The sequence below is a fragment of the Excalfactoria chinensis genome, chromosome Z (genome assembly GCF_039878825.1).
Source record: "Excalfactoria chinensis isolate bCotChi1 chromosome Z, bCotChi1.hap2, whole genome shotgun sequence".
NCBI lineage: Eukaryota > Metazoa > Chordata > Aves > Galliformes > Phasianidae > Excalfactoria > Excalfactoria chinensis.
In genome coordinates, this window is record NC_092857.1 from 35,756,540 (window position 1) to 35,776,610 (window position 20,071).

The following is a 20,071-nucleotide window of genomic DNA, read 5'->3' on the forward strand; positions in this document are numbered from 1 at the left end:
TGCACATTTTCACCAGTGAGCAACAAGAGCCTGCATATTACACTAATGACAATTAGCACCAGAACCTCCAAGATCACAAAAGTCACATTTGTATGAATCCAGATTTTGAAACTATAAAGTGCTGTCTCTAGTTCTCCTGTGCAAATGCTTACTGGCCTACTGCAAAGCTAAAGATTATTTCAGTATTTATTATTTGTCCTACTACATAAGGCTCTCATAACTGGGCAGTCTGAACATGGTTTCTTTTTCTATGTATATTGTCCACTTGCAGAGTATTCAACACCTTGTTCCTCAGAACTCCGAAGACTTAAGACCACCAAGGGTATGAAGGTGTATACTGTGCCCAACTCCAGTGAAAAAAAAAGCCTGGAGAGACATTAGCAAAGTCTCTCAACTCAGTATAGACTCATCTGATTTATAATCCAAATACATTTCTTTTGAATAGGCTAAACAATGGAAGAAACAGACTTACAGCTGAAAGTTCATCATATACTACATTTTCAAACACAGGTCTGAATCTTAAGGGCTCTATAACCATTTCAGAATGGAGAAGAGCGGTATAAAAACACATGCACTGAATAACAAATAACAATGCTTTATGATTTATGTTTATAGATTAGAATGAGTTTAATGAAACGATTTATTAGCTAAAAAGAAACCAACAGATGACAAAAGTATACTTTTCTTTGAGACTCCAGGCAATAACATACAGTGAACTAATTAGAAAAAGAAAGTAAGCTGCCTTACAAAAATCATACTGTATAATCCGGCCATACATGCAAATGGAGGAGCAGGTCACTGCAACTTGTTGAGACAGATCTTTAAAGTAAGAGGCACACAGATCAAAGCAGGATTAGATTCTATCATAGCATCACACTGATGCTGTACATACAAAGAAAGAAGGGCACTTACACACAATTCAGTACAGAAATTTTAATGTGATTTCCCAATTAGAAATGAGATGCAAGAACCACCTTCAAAAAGAAGAGTTTTACAGCTTTTACCTCTTCAAGTTACAAGAAAAACTTGAAAAATCAAAACACCTTCACAAGTAAAATAATCTTTTTCTTAACAGCAATCAAAAAAATCAGAAAAACTACCATGACTTGAGGTATTGCTTCGGTCATCAGAGAGCCCAAGCATGAATGTGATCTTTAGTGTATTCCCTTCAATTAAATAGACAAACCCTTTTGGTCTAGAATCACAGAATCATTAAGGCTAGATAAGACCCGGAATCTAGGTCAACCTGTCAATACCATGCCCACTAAATCAAGTCTTTAATTGCCTCATCTACTGTTCTCTTGAATGCCTCCAGGGACAGTGATTCCACCACTTCCTGGGGCAGCCTGTTCTAAACCTTTACCACTCTGGAAGAGAATAAATTTTTCGTAAAATCCAACCGACACCTCCCGTCATCTAACTTAAAGTCAGGATGCCGTTAACTTTCTTGGCTACCTGGGCATACTACTGGCTCACACTCAGATGTCTGTTGGCTAGCAGACCCAGATCCTGGTACAGAAGGCATCATGATCACAAACATTCATCCTGTTAGGGGACTCCAACCACTCAGACATCTGCTCGAAAAGTAGCATGATGAGCTGTAGGCAATCCAGGAGACCCCTGGAATGCACTGAGGATAACCTAGTCAGGTAACAGATGGTCTCACCAGCGGTCATGCAATACTGGACCTGCTGCTCACCAGTGCAAATGAACTGACTGATGACATCAAAATGGGAGGCTGCCTGGGTTGTAATGACCATGGCATGATGGAGCCCACGTTCCTGAGTAAAATGAGGGTGCTAAATTTTAGGAAAGCTTATTTCCAGCTCTGGAAAACTGTCCTCATAGGCCAAAGTGCAGAGCAGAGCTAACAGACTTTAAAAAAGCCTTCCTCAGAGCACAAGAGCTCTCCATCCCCAGGTGCAGAGTCAGAAAAGAAGGCAAGGCACTGCATGGCTGAACTGGGACCTGCCAGTCAGAATGAGAGCAAGTCCAAAATGCACACACTATTGAAACAGGGACAGGTACCACTGAAAAGTATAAAGAAGCTGCTAGGCTGCATAGGGATGGGGTCAGGAAAGCAAAGGACCAGCTTGAACTAAATTTGGTAAGGGCTGATAATAAGAAGAAAGGCTCCTACAGACAATCAGAAAAGGAAAGTCAATGAGGCTGTACCCCTCTAGTGAGTGACACAGGCAAGCTAGTAACAAAAGACAAGAAGGTTGAAGTACTCAACAGTTGTTTTTTTTTGCCTCGATCTTCTCTGATAACTGCTTGTCACATGAATGAAAAAGAGCTGGTGGATGGGAAGCTGGACATGAGTCAGCAATGTGCCCTCACTGCAGAAAGCCAACCATATCTCAGGCTACAACAAAAGAAGTGTGGCTAGCAGGACAAGGGAGGTGATCCTGCCTCTCTGCTCTGTGCTGGTGAGACCTCAAAAGGAGTACCGTGTACAGATGTGGAATCTTCAGTACAGAAGGGACATAGACTTGATGGAGTACATTCACAGAAGGGCCACAAAAATGATCCAAAGGATGGAACACCTCCCCTGTGGACAGGCTGAAAGAGCTGGGGCTGTTCTACCCAAAGAAAAGAAGGTTCCATGGAGACCTAACAGCAGCCTTTCAGTACCCAAAGGGGAGCTACAGGAAAGAAGGGGACAGACTCTTCAGCAGCGTCTGTGGTGACAGGACAAAGGGAAATGGTTTCAAGCTTACCTGGGGTAGATTTAAGTTGAATATAAGGAAAAGGTCTTTCACAGTGAGGGTGGTGGGGCACTGGAACAGGTTGCCCAGAGATGAAGTAGATGCCCTGCTCTTAGAAACTTTCAAGGCCAGGCTAGATGGGGCTCTAAGCAACCTGACTGAGCTGTACATATCCTTGCTACACTGCAGGAGTTGGACCAGAAAACCTGTAAAGTTCCCTTCAATCTCTAAGAATTCTGTGATTCTATGATTTTATGATTCTTTTCCTCTGTGCAGCTTTCCAGACACTCTGCCTGTATGGGACTATGGCAGTGATGAAGGCTTTACTCAAGTCTATCTAGACTACACCCGCAGACCTTCCCTCATCCACTAGGTGGGTCACCCGGTTATAGAAGGAGATCAGGCTGGTCAAGAAGGACCTGCCTTTCATGAAACCATGCTGGATAGGCATGATCCCCTAGTTTGTCCCACATATGCCATGTGATTGTGCTCATGCTTAACAGAATAAAGCAAAATTGTAAACTCCAAATGATTCAACCCAAGAAGGAACTGCTCCATCTTTAAAAGTACGGATGCTCTAAATCATGATCCACAAGCTGACATTACCTGATCAAACAGAAGAACAAGGGTTTCAGCAAGACACCTGGCTAGAACAGGATACATCTAATGTAAAACCAGAACTAAACCTTTTCTTAAGTTTAGCTTATTTTGTAAAGTTAGAACAGAGTCTGAGAATTACTGTAACTAATTATTCTTTAGATAATTTCCAACATACTTTGTTGTGACTTGTATGATTAAAATGCTCATTATTTCTGTGTTACCTGTGTCAGCTACAAAACAATAACACAAACCAGAGAAAAAACATAACCAGACAAATCTGGCTTGGCTTGAATCTCACTGAATTATCTTTTTAAATTCACATCTTGTTTTCAGAACTACAAGAGATCAAGTTGGTACTAATTGCATTATTATGACAAAAGTACAGCTGCTCATTTAAAGACCCTCTTACTGAAAATTTAGCTTTCAGTGACAGGGTTGATAGTAAAGTAATGTAATCATATATTTCTCTCAGAAGACGACTAAGTGTAAAAGCTTCCAGTGCTTGCTCCCAGACAACTAAAAAGTTAATCCTGAAGAAAGTTGAGCATAAAACCATGTCCAGAAACACTTACCTTGCTATATCAGCCATTCCCTTAAACAGTGAAATCAGTATGTACACAAGTCATGAAGAAAATTAAAATATTTTCTTTTTTTCACCTAGATTTCTTGAGTGTATTTTAATAGACTTCTATGGAACCGTACGTAACTCATAGAAGTTTGATGCATAACTGAAAATTGTCCACAGAAAATTAAAACAAACAAAAAAACATTAAATCATCTCTCTACAAAACTGCATTAAAAATACTGGATACTAATATTCTTTGTCCTTTCAGATCACAGGTCACCAACTAACATTTCCTTGTTTCTTCTGTTTTTTGAAATGAAAATACAACTAGAAAATATGTTGATACAGTCTATGCTTAAGTCAACTGTGTGAGGTTTATTAGTGTAGGGTCTGTTCTAGAAAGGAATCTACACATTTTGTCTTCACTTTCACCACCATTTTTTCTGTCTCTGATACTAAACACTAACTACTCAAATAACTAAGAATATTTCTCTTTATTCAACAATATTCCTGTTTGTTGAATGCTCCACAACATGGCTCAAACCTCTGATCTCTGTAATACTTCTCATTCCATTACACGTAGCTGTGTATGACTGCTGGTAGATGGATTTGGAAAGCATCTGGGACAGGCAGAAGTATTTTTACTTCAAAACTGGTGCTCTGTGCTAATTATTGCTTACCTCATTGTCTGATTCCACAAGCACTTGATCATATTCACTAAGAGCTACTAGGAACATGATAGATGTGACATTTTCAAAGCAATGTATCCATTTTCTTCTTTCTGATCGTTGGCCTCCTACATCCACCATTCTGCAAAATTAACAACCACATCAACTCCATGAACACCATAAGAGAGAAACACACAACCACATACATAACAAAAAAGAATTCAGTTGAAAACAAAGCTCAGTTTGTTCTTCTTAATGATCTCTCCATTGAGATTAAAGTTTAAAGGAATCTGCTATAAGTAAACAAGTAACCATATTTGACTTCTAGTTTGATGTGATTTCTATATTTAAGTCATTGTGGGTCTCAGCATCTTCAGATTTCTGAGATGCAAAAGTCTCATGATACTGAGCCACAATTCTGGAATGTATACCCTGTGTATTTAGCAGAAACATGTGCAGAGAATAAATATGTTTAGAGATCTGCCTCTTCCCTTCAAAAAGTACAAGTGTCAAAACTTCCAGCTTCTCACAGATGATCTATGTAAGAGTTCACATAGAATACAACATGTATTTACTGAAGCTGTCAACAGATAACAGAAAAACTCAAATTCGATGGCAGGGTACTCTCACTTCGTTCCATGTCATAGTGTAACTAAACCCTTAAGACGTCTAACTTGTATTGCAAATGCATAGTTATTTTCAAGCAACGGTACTTCTCTTTAGGAGAGTGATTTCTTGCTAGTCATCGGCTACCTGGGAGGTAATTTTGCATCCCATAATTAGCATTAATTAGAGACATGATTATATTTTTAGATTATTACTCATAATAAAACTTTGTTATTTTTTATTCAAGAGATTAATTGTAGATTTTCAGTAGTGTCTTAAAAAAAGACTAACCAAATTATTTTTCATTGTTTTGATAAGTTTAATATCAGCTGCTTAATAATTAGCCATAAAAATGAAATGAATAAGTTTTACTTTTAAAAGCACAGGATTGTTTTTTTAATGTACCTTTAATCAATACCTTACATGTGATGTAATTAACGCAAAGGCAAAAAAAAAGAAACAAAGTAAATGAGTGCTAAACTTTTTTTCTACCTGAAAATGACGCTTTGTAAGTCAAATGGATATTCAATGATTCCTGTTGTTGGAACTCGAACTCTAAGCACATCTTGCTGAGTTGGCAGGTAGGTGGAATCTGCTATGCGGTCCAAGTCATTAAGATAGCTGTAAACAGGGAGAAACGAAAGGAATGCAAGACAGTGACACCATAATTTGACTGAGGAAAAGAGAAAGGGAGATTTGGGAGCAGAAGTTGGCTGCTGGATGGGAAAAAATGCAACAAAAAAGGAGCATTATTGGCATAAAAGAGGGGACAAAGTGTAATGTGCTACACTTGTCCTTCCTGTACACTTTCACAGCTTCAAGCAAATCTGACAAAATTATTCTGTCCTTTTAAAATCTGCGTGGCTTTCACATGCAAAATCACCAAATATTCAGTTTTTATTACATATTTCTAGGCAACTTATGGATAAAAAATAATATAAAATATATAAGAAATATGAAATTGCACAGTTTTAACTGACAAAATAATATATTCCTAGATATTCAGACTTTAGAATCTACACAGACATACAGATAGTACGAATCTGATACAGTGCATCAGTTCAGTAAGTGTATATGTATGTTTACTAGACATAAAATGACTGAAAGATAAATGGCACCATTTGAAGATTAAGTTGAAAAAAATAATAATTACACCAAAAAGGAAAAAATCCACCCACTGACAAATTAAAGAACTCTCTAGAGTTCTCTTGTTACTGGAAGGCAGAATTAATCCCACAGTGGGACCTCTTGCGTCTGAAATCCCCGCACTCACACTGAAGCTTCTCATCAAGTTAATAAGTCTAAATAACACACATGAAACACTTGCCAGATATTTAACAAGTAATCCAAAACTGCAATGTAACTGCTTGTAAAGCGGTTCATTGATTACAACACCAAACTCTTCTGCTGTTGCTTAATGGTGGTTTTCAATCACAAAGCAGCAATGTACTGGAAGTACTGGAGCTCTCCTAAGAGAGATGCTTCAAAAAGGAAATGTGCCAGTGTGTTTGGGTGTCTGTTTGGGTATAGGAGCTGGCCATTTCATGAGTTGAGTGCACCAAGCAGCAGGGGTTCTCCCCATAGGGGATGTCTGAGAGAAAGACTGCTGCAGCAAATGAAGTTCTTGGCATCTGGTTACTTAGAAGCACAAGAATGATCTAGAGCTAGCCACTGATGTAAGACATTAACCTTAGAATGCCCTGAACCATTGTAGTGAAGGGCGGATATCCTTGATGAAGTATCACAAAACTCTTAGCATTCTTTTCCACAGGGTTACTTCTGAATGTGTTCTTTAAAAACAAAAACAAACAAAAAAACCCCATACAGCAAATCATACTACTTATAGATGCTCTGAATGATTTGTTATCAAACAGAGGAAGCAAGTCATCCTGAACAGAAACTTTGTTCCTGAATGACAGAAACAAAGCAGCTTGAGTTCTCTACAGCAAAATACTGAAGAACTAATCTATTAGGTCAGGGAGACAGACAAAAACATTAACACGCTTTCCTCACCATAATTTTATTCATGAAAGATTAATATGAAAAAAAGTTGAACGTGGGAATCTTATATGTATTTAGAAAGATGTACTGAACCGTGCACCTTGCATTACTTATCATATAAGTAATGCATACTTATCATGTTATCATGTTGCATACTTATGTAACTCCAAAAATATTTTCTCAGATTACTGATTAGTTTCTGCCAATTAAAAAAGTTTGAGAACCTGAATATTTCATCTGCACTTAGATGCTTTAAACAAAAAGCACACTGTCTACTTGCTGGGGGGAGAAAAATGTCCAGGAAATCCATAACCACCACAATAAGAAACTGATGGAGGCCTTGAAGCACTGCCTACCTTCTTTTAACCTTCTACATCACAGTATCAGGTTTTTTTTTACTATTTTTTGAAGGCTCCTTGGAAGCACCATGAGTCACTACTGCTACAGTTGTATTTCTGACAGCCGAAACTGATAGTTGGCCCATTTATATGTTGCACTACTTTGGAAAGCCTCATTTGTGATCTCCAGCCTGACCCGGGTAACTATAACTCTGAACCATGACTGCAGCAGAGTTATGGCTAAGGCGTGCTGTAACACACACCTGGCTGACTCTAGACTGGAAATAATTTAAAGGGATAATATTAAATAAACAGATCTCATTTGAGCTTCTTGAAGCTATTCAAAGGGCAGATGAGCATTTTTTACTTATTTATTTTTGTCCTCGCACTGTTATCATTAAGCCTCACAAGCATTAATCTATCCTTTAAAAATACACTAAAAAATAGTCCAGACTTAAACAAACAAACAAACAAAAACTTTTCCTATTAAGCTTTGTTTTTTCTCTTTTTGTTGATTTCTTTCTTTCTTTCTTTTTGAGAAATTTCTGCTGAAGAATTACTCCAGCTGAAATTCAGATATTAATGAAGCTTGTGCAGTCTTGCTCTGAGGCAAAGGAATAGATTTATCCTTCTTTGTATTTTCTGTTACTCTAAGAGTTCTGCAAAACCACTACTCTCCCCATTAACACACTGTATGTGTATTTTCACATTCTTCTAACGTGTTAGAGGACAGTTAAGTCACTGAAAGATTAAACATGTTAAACACAGGTGAAAAACGCTCCTGAAAAAACAGACTGAAAGCTTTGACTGCAGTTGTAACCACAGTTCCTCTCAAGATACTCTAAAATCACTAAAACCTAGATTTCTCTTAAAATTCATGTTATCTCTAAAACAAAGTAACACAATTACTATTGTGTATTAATTATATAATGGTGTGATTATATGTCCAGAATGCCACTAAGAGGCATGGGATGATGGCTTGATTTTTCTTAGTAACTTACTTGCTGGATTGATTTCACTGTTTCAAAATGCTGAGATGAAATACAAGTATGTAAGACAACTGAGATACCATTATTATTTAAAAACATACTACACAGAATTTTCAAATATCATTATATGAATAGTGGGAACAGCTGTTCCTGTAAAACTGAAAGTTTATCATTGCAATTATTTAGTTTATTATGGCCTAATTCCTTGCCACAGTAAAGACCTGTGTTTTTGTGTCTTGTTCATACCAACAGTGGTGGAAATTTAAAGCAGCGGTTTAAAGAAATTCTTTGATTAACATGGGAATGGCATCACTGTGTGCCTATGCTTCAAGCATTCTCAAGCTTATTAAACAATTAAAGAAAACACCAACCAGCAATTTTAAACAAGAACACGTTGGTGAATGCTAGTTCTTTCCTATCTACAGCTGTGCAGGCTCAGGCTCCACTCCAGCTGCATCTCTGTCCTGAAGCCACCGCCCTTACCCAGCTGCCATATTTTTCACTTATACAGTGTCCTTGTAACACATTTCTCTCAAAATTATTTGAACAGTAGTATTGAAAAAAATACTACTAAAACTGTACAAATTAAGCTAGTTTATTTTACAGGGATGTAGAAAGTCTATAACCTCCAACAGGAAGCCAGGGTGGAGTCACTTCCTCCAGTGGCTTATCTACAGCCAAGACAGAACTTGCTAAGCCAGAGTTATGAGAAATATCTTAAGAGTGTCTGAAATCAGATAGGTGATGAATGAAGAGAAGTAAGGATTTTATTCTATCTTTTCCACATCTGTTTATTACAAACCTGATTCAAAGTGGCTTTGAAGTGCTCACCTAATGATGCCCTAAGCAAACTAGTGACAAACACTCACGGGCAAAGAAATCCTGTGCACTTAAAAAATAATAATAATTAAAAAAGACATAGCTACATTTAAAAAGTCTACAACGTATTTCAGAAAAATGTAGGAAGTAATTTTTAAAAAGCCCTTGGGAGTTTTACTGCAGGCATGAATACACAAATACTGTGATCAGCCTTTCCGATACAAATGGCTCTTCAGCATATGCTAGAAATTAATGCACATGCGTTCTTGAATCATGAAACCTGTCACAAATAAGAATTTTCACCAACAAAACTGTAGCCAACATCTGCCAAAGGGAGATCTCTCTTTAGTTTATTAAATTCAGAATTTAAAATACTGATGATGAGATGGATATTGGAAATAGCTGGGCAAATGCCTTGTGACCTAGTCCAACAGTAACTGGTGTTATGAACTGAGAACTCATTTCTGTGGTGAGTAGCAGCTGCACAGAAGTCTGAACTGCATGGCACTCTAAACTGAATTTTGCCACCTGCTAAGAAATGTCTTACTTTGACGAGACATTTTGTAGTTATAGGTCCTCTCACCCAAATAGCACTTCTGGCAAGCATTACTGAAACAAACAAACAAACCCTGCATATTACTTTAAAAATAAAAGATGCCAAATCGCATAGATCTGACTATATTTGCAGTGAAGACCCAGTTTTAAAAGTTAATTATACCCGTAATTAGTTTTATAAAAATGAATTTTAGTGTCTGCTGATGTAATTTTCCAGGAGGTTGCTATAGCAACAGGCACAAGGTGTATTACCAAGGTAATCTGTGTGTAATGAGCAGCTGACAGTAGCTCTCTCTTGACGTCAAAAAAAAACTGCCACAGCCTTGTAGCACACTGGTGATCTGCACACTGACCAGAAACAAAGGAAGCCTTTTGTTTGCTAGTCAGCACTGAGAGAGAAGTAATTATTTTTAATGCACTTTACATTGTTTATGACAAGGTCCAAATCCACAGCCAGTTTCCAAGAAAGCCAGGCCATGAAGGTGCTAATGATAAGATTTGAATGTGTTTCAAATGTACCTTTTGTGTGCATTACAAAATAAACAGAAAGAACAGGATAAGAGGAGTAGATTTACTCGCTCTGCATTTACTGCATGCCCTTCTCATACAGAAAATGGGCAAGAGGTGCGACTTCTAACTGTATTATATACACTAGAAAAGTTTTAACCAATAACCTTTTCCAAGAAGTGCAGGTCTCTTTCACCAAAACCCTCTTCAACATCTATCACTTTGGAGAGCTGCACCACCTAATGAAAACTGACCATTAAAACCTACTAAATTTATTTTCAGTGAATAAGTCCTGAAACACCTTCAACATGAAGAAACACAGGGCAAATGCTTCAAACAAGCTCCTTATTCCAGCCATTCTCCAGCCTGAGATTTTTTTGCAGGTACAACATGATAGTGAAGCAACATGCAGAATTCTTCCATCTCTAAACTAAATTTAGCGCATAGCCTAACTAATCAAGTGAAAGTATTAAGGGATGGAGAAAAAAAGGCAGGAAGAGATACATCCTTCATCTATCTATAACTGCCACTTTTATTTCCAAGACAAAACAGAAGATTGCTCTATTCATCAGTACTGCCCAATAACTCTTGTCAAACTCAACAGGCAAAACTGGTGGGACCAAGATGCTCATTAGTGCACTAATAAACACTCTGCTTAAAAGGAATTTGCCTGCAAGATCTAAAAGAACAAGGGAGAAATTCCTAGAGAAAACAGTGTTTCTGGAACATACTGCTGAGAAGGGATGTGACCAGGAGCAAACTCCAAAAATATCTCTAAAGCAAACCAAACATGCTGAATAGAAGCAATTATTAACAGTGGTAAAAGCGTTAATCTACAACTAGTAAAGATGACTTGTTACAACTCAGTCAGCAAACAATGAGACTTTTTGCCTGATCTATATAAGAAAATGAGAGTACTAGGCAAGAGGAAAGTGGCAAACCCACGGAACAAACTAAATGAATATTGCTTTATGGAAATTATGTTAGGAGATTTCAGTATAACTGCAGCTAAAATGGCGAGGCTTACCAAGAAGACTTCATATGCAAACATTTTCAGTGCTTTTAACCATAAGCAAGATAGATGTCATATGGCTGACATTTTCCAGGTATGACAGTTAACAGTAAACATTTGCAAAGTTTAAACCCCAAAGCTCCTGGCTTTAATGAAAAAAATGTGTATTCGGGGGGGAGGGAAAGAAATGTGACTCAAATCATATGACTGCAGGTATAAGCAGAGCTATATCACTACACAATAACAAAGAAATTAAAATAAAACTACACTGCAAGGTGTTAGCAAATGCGGAAACAAAAACTTCAAGGATTCTCTACATGAATGAATATTAAAGTAGAGCATTAGATATCTTGCACAAGTAACAAAATAGGGGGATTAAATACTGGCACAGACAACACACTGAAGAACATGGGGGAACGGGAGTTGTATTTATTTCTCTGGAATGTTATAAAACACAGCTAGGACAGAGCTGCTAAACAGTTATTCTCTGACATCCTTATATAGCAAACTAGAAAGCCTGCTTCCTTAACCTTGGTTAAGATATTGTCACACAATAAAGTGCAGAGAGAAAGATCTCAGCTCTCAGAACTATTACTTAAGGTTATCTTCACTGTGGTGTCGGTTTACATACTGTGAACACTACCTCTGAAGCCAAAAAGGGAAGTGGTTTAGTGGTAAATAAGTGAGTAAGTCACAAAATAATGTATATGGGAAGTTAATAATCTATTTATCTGATGAGCTCTTGGCTTTATCATGGCTAAGTCTAGAAATTACTTTTAAAACCTATGGGAACATCCAGCTTTTGGAGTAAAAAAAAAAAAATCAATATATTTGCTGAGCTATCAAGTGTTTCAAATCAACCGGCAAGGCTCAGAAAACTTTCTCTTAGATCTTATCCTTCTCTATTCTGGTAAACGCACGCGATGCATCCTTCCATGGTATTAACAGTGGGTATAAAAACAATAAAAATGACAAAACAAGTCAAAGGATAACAGCACGCACAGAAAACCCCAAGATATATTAGAACCAGAAACATTACACAGAAACAATAACAGAACTACAAAACATAGAGCAAGAGGTTGAGAAAGACAGCATATACTAATACTGGGGGAAAAATACAAATAGTATAGAGAACAAACTGAAAACATAATTACTGCAAAAGCAGAGAAAACTTACGAGAGAATCATGCAAGGGATGAATGAATAATATAAGACATATCAATGCATATGCTTAGTTTATACACAAGAGGACGACAAATCATGGCTTCTGCTTCAAACATGTCAGAAAAAACTACTGCCTCGCTAAGTCAATGAGCGCTGGATGCTTAATTATGTCTTACTGTCTTGTGAATCCCAACTGTAAATTTTAAGCATCTTGTTTTGCTGCTTTGTGACACAGGGACTTAAAGTTAGCAGAGTCTATTCAGGTGTTCTGTTGCTAAACACATTTGCTGTATTTCTGAAACAATATATTTTTAGTTTATGTTAGTTTGTTATACTGGACTTCACTATTTGAAGAAATTCTACTCACAAGCATAAAAATATTAGAGGATCTTATAAAGGCTCATATATAATAATTCATAATTCTTATGTTATACTACTACTTCAGAAACAGATTTTGCAGAGCTCTGTTGTATGAACTATTTTATGGGTAAGACCAGCAAACTTACAAACCTCATGTTAAATTGCTATATCTGTTGAGCTCTAAAAATAACCCATTGATTTGTATGTTTACTTTTGGCAAATCATTGGTATTACCGATTTGCTTCTATAGGTACTTAAGTATTTTTTATTAAATTTAATGGTTCTAAGAAGATTCATTTGTCCCACAAAAACAAGAGTTTAACATTTGATACCAATTCCTATTACACAGACATTTTCATTGTTATTGGTCTACAACAGGTAGATTTTAAAATGTTCTAACTCTACTTTTTTTTTTTTTTTTTTCCCTATGCTTTACCAATTTTGGTATTTTTTCAGTTATATGTTTTCCTTTCTGACAGAGACATTCTTTTACGTTTTGGCCTTGTTTCCACAAAAGAAAAGCAGTTCAATAAAACACACTACCTACCTCACCACCAGGACTGCAAGAGCAGCCTGTGAGAAAAAGGTGAAAATCTAGGAGGTGAGAAATCATAGAAGACTTTGCCTTTTATGAATCATATGGAAATTGATAGCACTTCCTGCATTAAAGTACCTGGAAGTACTTTTGCCCAGCTTGTACTTTTAAATGTATGTCATAGGAACCCAGGCTTTCTACACAGAATCTCAGTTAGAACATTACTTTAGAGTTTGAATGGTACCTGAGTTTCATTCTGGTAAATACATACACATTTAGTAATAAAGCAGAAGCAATCCACAACTTAGAAGCAGCTCTTAAAATACATTAGGTAAGTGTACTTTTGCGTTGCATGTGTACAAGTAGTTAAAAAGCTAAAAAGTGAAAATTACTTTGCAAGAGACAATGTGAGATATAGGTGTTTGTAGACATCGTATACTTACTATTTAGTTGAATCTGATAACTGATACTCCCGTCGTCGGTCATAGCATTCCTGAATTCCAGGGTCATTCCATAAGCTTCTTATTGCATCTACATATGGGTTCTCAAAAGTTGACACCTTCTCTACATCAACTTCCCGCACTAACTGTGCATGAGCCTATTTGAAACAAAACAAAGCAGTAACATTTAGAGCATTTTAATTTTCAGAACGGCCATCTCACCACCGTGTATACAGAATTTGAAAAGTAAAGTACCATATGGGCAAAGTTGTGAAGATGGGGAAAGATGAGCAGTGGTATAAGGAGCTCTAAAAATAAAGAACAGAGGAAACCTTATCTATCTTGTTTGTTTACTTGGAATGTTTGCAGATCTCAACATGGATCAACACATTTTTTTCTTTTTAAGTCAAACAGAGCACCTATCGGCCACTCTACTACTGGACAACTCATTAGCAGCTGGATATGGGATAACTGGATAACAAGAAGAAAAAAAAAAAAAAAAGAAAGAAAAAGGTGAAAATGCAAAATGCAAAATATCCAAAGAATATTTAACCAAAGTCTGTATTCACGTGAATGAACCTAGTGATGGTGCAGGAAGGACCATAACTAAAGAGTACTGAGTAAATTACAAGTAAGTAATGATAAAGTACACTTGAACCATGACAAAGAGCAGTAGGTATAAGACTAGGTCAGAAGACAAATTAACAAATGTGTGCCTTTATTTCAGACTATGTTTACTCCAGACTACTTACTATTATTCAGATTAAATATATGAGGTGTTTGAAACAAAATTCTTACTTAATTAAGCTAATATTAAGTAAAATTTTCAATGTTGATTTTTCAGGTACAGATTTAGGGCAAATGATAACCAGTTAGCCATCTTGACTGATTCAGACTCTGAAAGAGGCCAAGAGATCAGAGAGGAAGTTAGGAAGCAATCTGTCTTTCACGGAAATTTACTGTAAAAAGTTCTTCATGCTACCAGAACCATAACAAAATTTACTACTGAGCAAAGCAAAGCAAGATTCTTAGAAAAGCTCTCAAGTTTCAATTTGTATTACAAACTATGGTCATACTATATTACAGAGATTCTTAAAAAGTAGCCTCTAAAATTGGGATTTGCCAATAGGAAATAACCTCTAATAAAAACATCACACTCCTAAATACTGTCAGAATTTACTTAAGCACCATGGAGACAAAGAAGAGCAATTTCTAAGTTGTGCACACAATTTTTGTGAAACATGATTTATTTATTTATTTAACTTCCTTGTATCTTATCAAGCTCAGTTGCTTATTCTGTATCCTTCAGCCTTTGTATGTTTCCAGAAGAATGATGCCCCAAATATTTACTTGCTGACTGACAAACTGATACAACAGTATAGTCTGATATTCTTTTTTTATATACTTGAGCTCTGAAATTATAGCCAAGTGCTATATCAGAATGCTAACAAAGGTGAAAGACTGACTAACTATTCAACAATTGCTCTTTAGCTTTCACTGGAAATTTCTCCTAACTGATGTATTTCTCTAAAAGGTACTCAAGTATTCAACACTGGTAGCAGAGAAAATCATAAATAATTACTTAATTCAGTTATCAACCCAGACTTACACAGCAGTTGTCCAAGACACTGCGCTGTTTCATTTATCTGTTCTGAGTGTTCTGCCATTCAGCTAATAGAACTTTGGACCACAGTTAAATCTTATGAAATAAACTATGCTATATGCCAGTAAGCAATATCCATCAGAAAATTAATTCAGCTTTTTAAAGTGATAAATACTTCCCATGTGAACACTGCTTCTGTTTCCTTTTGGTTTGCTTGAGTACACTCATGAGAGCTTGTACTCTTCCACTCTACAGCTCTCCACAACAGTGCTAGTTAAAAAAATAAAAAATAAAAAAAGAAGAAGAAAAAAAAAAGTAGAATCACAGAATATCCTGAGTTGGAAGGGACCCAGAGATCACTGAGTCCAGCTCCTGGATCCAAAAAGCACCACCTAAAAATCAGACCATACATCTGCGAGCATTGTCCAGATAATGCCCCTTCATATAGATTTCAAGTCTTTATGAAGCCTTGGCTGCATCTTCTTGTTCCCAGAAGCGCCGTGCTCCCCTGTAGACAATACTTTTTACTTCTAGAATCTTTGTCATTCAGTATCACACTCATAAAAAAGTGCACAGCAGATGCACTGTTTCACACGTGCTATGACAGCACTGTTTCTAGGAATGTGTTGCCCACAAAGCTCACCCTTCATTGGCCCTAACAGATGCAAATCAGAACGTACCAAACACAGTCTATACAGTGTAGTCCAGCCAGGATAGGCAATGTGCTCCATGATCTTCAAATTGGAATGGGACCTGGCATTACAATGCTACACAGGAAAGGCTGTCTTCTTCTCTGGCCTAACTCTGGATGCTCAGATTCAGTGTAGTCAGAGACATGATGCAGCAGCCAGAATAGGCAGTTTATCTGGGCTCCAGGAAATCCAGAAGCAGCAAGGATCACCTGTTTGGTCTCCATAAATATTCCACAAGTGTTGATGAATGTCACTGGGTGTCAGTTGTTCCTCATCACAGAATACACACATTTGCTTCATATGCACTTTCAAGTCAGGTGCCATTTTGTCAGACTGTCCCTCTGCTGCCATCTGTCAGACGGCAACAAAATGAAACACAATATTGGTGTGAACCAATTGAGGTGTTCAACCTCTACTGCCATATCACTAAAATGTATCTATCTCTGATGTCACGAGTCAACATAATAAAAGAGGAGGCACTACTTTCAAAGTAGTACTCATAATTCTTAGTGCTAGAGGCAGACATCTAAATACATCACTTAGCTTTGCTTTTCTCTTATTTGTTCTAGCAAAACATTGAAATATAGAATGGTTTGGGTTGGAAGGGACCTTCAAGATCATCTAGTTCCAACTCCCTTCTATAGCCAGGGACACTTCCCACACAACTTGCCTGGTCCTGAACACCTCCAGGGTGGGGGGCATCCACATCCTGGGCAACCTGTTCCAGTGTCTCACCATCCTCACAGTAAAGAATTTATTCCTAATATCTAGTCTAAAACTACCTTCTTTCAGTTTAAAGCCATTTCCTCCTGTCCTGTCACTGCAAGCTCTTTGTTTTCTTGTAGGCTCGGCTTTCTTGTAGGCTCCCATTCAGGTACAGGAAGGCTGCTATAAGGTCCCCCCAAGAACCTTCTCTCCTTCAGGCTGAACAGCCCCAGCTCTCAGTCTGTCATCACAGTGGAGGTGCTACCAGCCCTATGAACATCTTTGTGGCCCTCCTTTGGACCCACTGCAAAAGCTCAATGCTCTTTCTGTGTAGGGAGCCCCAGAACTGGATGCAGTATACCAGGTAGGGTCTCACGAGAGCAGAGTAGAAGGCCAGAATCACCTCCCTTGACCTGCTGGTCACATTTTCCTTGATGCAACCCAGGATACAGTTGGCCTTCTGGGCTGCAAGCACACATTGCCAGCTCATGTTGTGTCTTTCAACAACCAGGACCCCCAAATCCTTTTCAGGACTGCTCTCAAGCCATTCTCCACCCATTCTGTATTTGGGCCTGGAATCATCCTGGCCCAGGTTCAGGACCTTGCACTTGGCCTTGTTGGAAAAAGTCAAAAGCTCACCTATGATTGTGAGGCGGTTGACTCCACATCTTGAGACTGCTTCCATCACGAAGGAAAAAAGGGTGACTGTCTCTGGCATCTCTCTTCTGAGATAAATGGAGGTCCTGACTCTATCCATAGCAGAGTGTCTCCCTGGGACTCGTGTCAGGAATATTTCTAGGAACTTCCTAGTCTAATTTACCCCTCTGATTATTATCCCTTATTGATAGTTCAGGCTGGCAGTAATGAAGTTGCTGAGAGAAGCCCTAGGATTTAACAAAAGGACTTCAAACAACTAGAGCAGGCATACAGGTCATATTTTCCTCTATCCCTCCAGTGGCAAAGAAGGAATACTGAGAGGAGCATGAAAACCCATCTCTCATAAAGACGTGGCTGAGAGACTGGGGCAATTGCAAGATTTTGTTTTTGATTTTTTACTACAGGGCAGTCTACTCAGACTGATTTCTGCTGATGGGTTTCACCTGTGTCAAAAGAAGAACAGGTCTAGGATGTTTCTAAAGTGTGTTGAAGATAAATTCCTGACATAGCTGGTTGGGAACTGTCTTACGCAGAGTTCTCTAATCTTGGTGAAGCTGATGAACTGCTACCCTGGACATCTGGAAGATGGACCTTGAACTCTTCAGGACACTCGTAGGGAAGGCCCCTTGGGATTTGGCCCCCAAGGGTTCAGGGGTCCAGGAAGGCTGGCCGCTCCTCAGGAAGGAAGTCTTAAAAGTGCAGAAAGACGCTATCCCCATTCGCCGCAAAATAAAACAAAGAGGAAGAAGACCAGCGTGGATGAACAGGGAACTTATCCTGAGGCTCCAGAAGAATAAGAATATATATTTTGCAGTAAAAGCAATGGGCAACTTGAGGAGAGTACAAAGAAGTTGTTAGGATGTGCAGAGAGAAAATTGGCAAGGCAAAAACCCAGCTTGAATTCAACTTGGACACTGGGGTAAAAGAGAACAAAATCTGTTTTCACAAATATATTAATAGTGAGAAGAAGGATAAGGAGAATCTTCAGCCTCTACTATGATGTGGTGGGGAATGCAACCATTGAGAACAAGGAGAAGGCTGAAGTTCACAATTTCTCAATGCCTTCTTTATGTCTGTCTTCAAAAGTCAGACCAGTTATCCTCCTGGCCTGGAAGTCTCAGATGGGGAGAATAACCCCTTCACAATTCAGTTGGAAACAATTAAGAAACCTACTACTCCACCTCAATTGCCAGAAGTCCATGGGGCTGGATGGGATCCACCTGAGGCTGATGAGGGGGCTCCCAGAGGTGACTGCCGAGCTGCTTTCCATTATCTATCAGCATTCTTGGACAACCAGAGACGTCCCAGAGGATTGAAGACTTGCCAACTTGACTCCCACCTATAAGAAGGGCCATAAGGAGGATCTGGAGAATTAAAGGCCTGTCATCCTGACCTTGGTATTGAGGAAAGTTATGGATCATCTCAAGGAAGATCACATGCTAAATACAGGACAACAGGATTAGCCAATCAGCATGGGTTCATGCAAGGCAGCTACTACTTGATCAGCCTCATCTCTATGACCAGATGATCTGCCTGATGGATGAGGGAAAGGCTGCAGATGTAGTCTACCTAGACTTCAGCTAGGCCTCTGACACTGTCTCCCACAGTATTCTCAACACTGCAACCAGTGTTTTAGTAAGCTTGGAAAAAGGTTCTGTCTTTTATATTCCTTTTGATATAATCCCTGTAATTTTTTCAGAGTAGGAGTCCAACCTATGAGTAATTTACGTAACAGAGCATTAGCAGAAATGCAGTCCAGGGGCTTCAAAAGAAATTTCTCTGGGATCCTACATCCACTAGAGAAAGAAGCATAATTGAGATGCATCAGACAAGGCTGTTTTTTTATTGATAATTTCTGAGGACTAGTTGATATTAAGATGCTCATTTAAAGATTTATCTCACATAGGATAGACCACCTTTATGTATGTTTTCTGTTTTGTAGAAGGATTTCATAAACACCAGAAAAAGCTGTAAGTGTTTGGCAGTCAGTAACTAAGGGATGAATCAGAGAAGTTAGGTTTGGATGCAAAAGTTTACATTGACTGCATAGTTGAGTGCAATGGCATGTGACCAGACCCAAGAAGTCCAGGAGCTGAATCAAAGTTGTTACAAAGCTACCACCATGATCACATACTTGCCAAACTATTAATAATGCAGCTTAAAAGCAGAAATGATTACTTATACCAGTTCAACAGGAGTCATGAGTTATGACTCATGAACCTGATGACTTGTCATCTACAAGTGTGGCTCATACAAATACCCCCTCTTCCCTTACAGGATAGTATAGCAAGTGATGCTGCTTTGGAGATTATCCTTCAAACCTTTAGATATTTCGAAGAGGTATAACATTCAATAAGAATAATACGACTATTCTATTTCACTCTCTTGAAAACTAAATGGCTGTGGGATATGTTCCTCACCATGCCAGACAACAGGAACTTAACTGATAGTCATTCCCCAGTAGGAAAGTATACTTACACAGTATTAACAAAAACAAGGGGACTGTAAAGAGAACATTGCTTCTTTTGAGCAACTCTGGAGCACAAAA

The 20,071-nt window shown here is 38.1% G+C and overlaps 1 protein-coding gene across 1 annotated transcript in view; it reads right to left on the reverse strand.

Moving 5' to 3' along the window:
- The window catches only part of LOC140263802 (guanine nucleotide-binding protein G(q) subunit alpha), a 111,047-nt gene that overhangs the window by 10,891 nt on the left and 80,085 nt on the right, over nucleotides 1-20,071 (reverse strand). The window contains exons 3-5 of the mRNA XM_072359003.1: nucleotides 13,870-14,024; nucleotides 5,640-5,768; nucleotides 4,554-4,683 (exon numbers count right to left, since the gene is read on the reverse strand). Of these exons, the coding sequence (XP_072215104.1) occupies nucleotides 4,554-4,683; nucleotides 5,640-5,768; nucleotides 13,870-14,024 (414 nt within the window). The remainder of the gene's footprint in view (nucleotides 1-4,553; nucleotides 4,684-5,639; nucleotides 5,769-13,869; nucleotides 14,025-20,071) is intronic.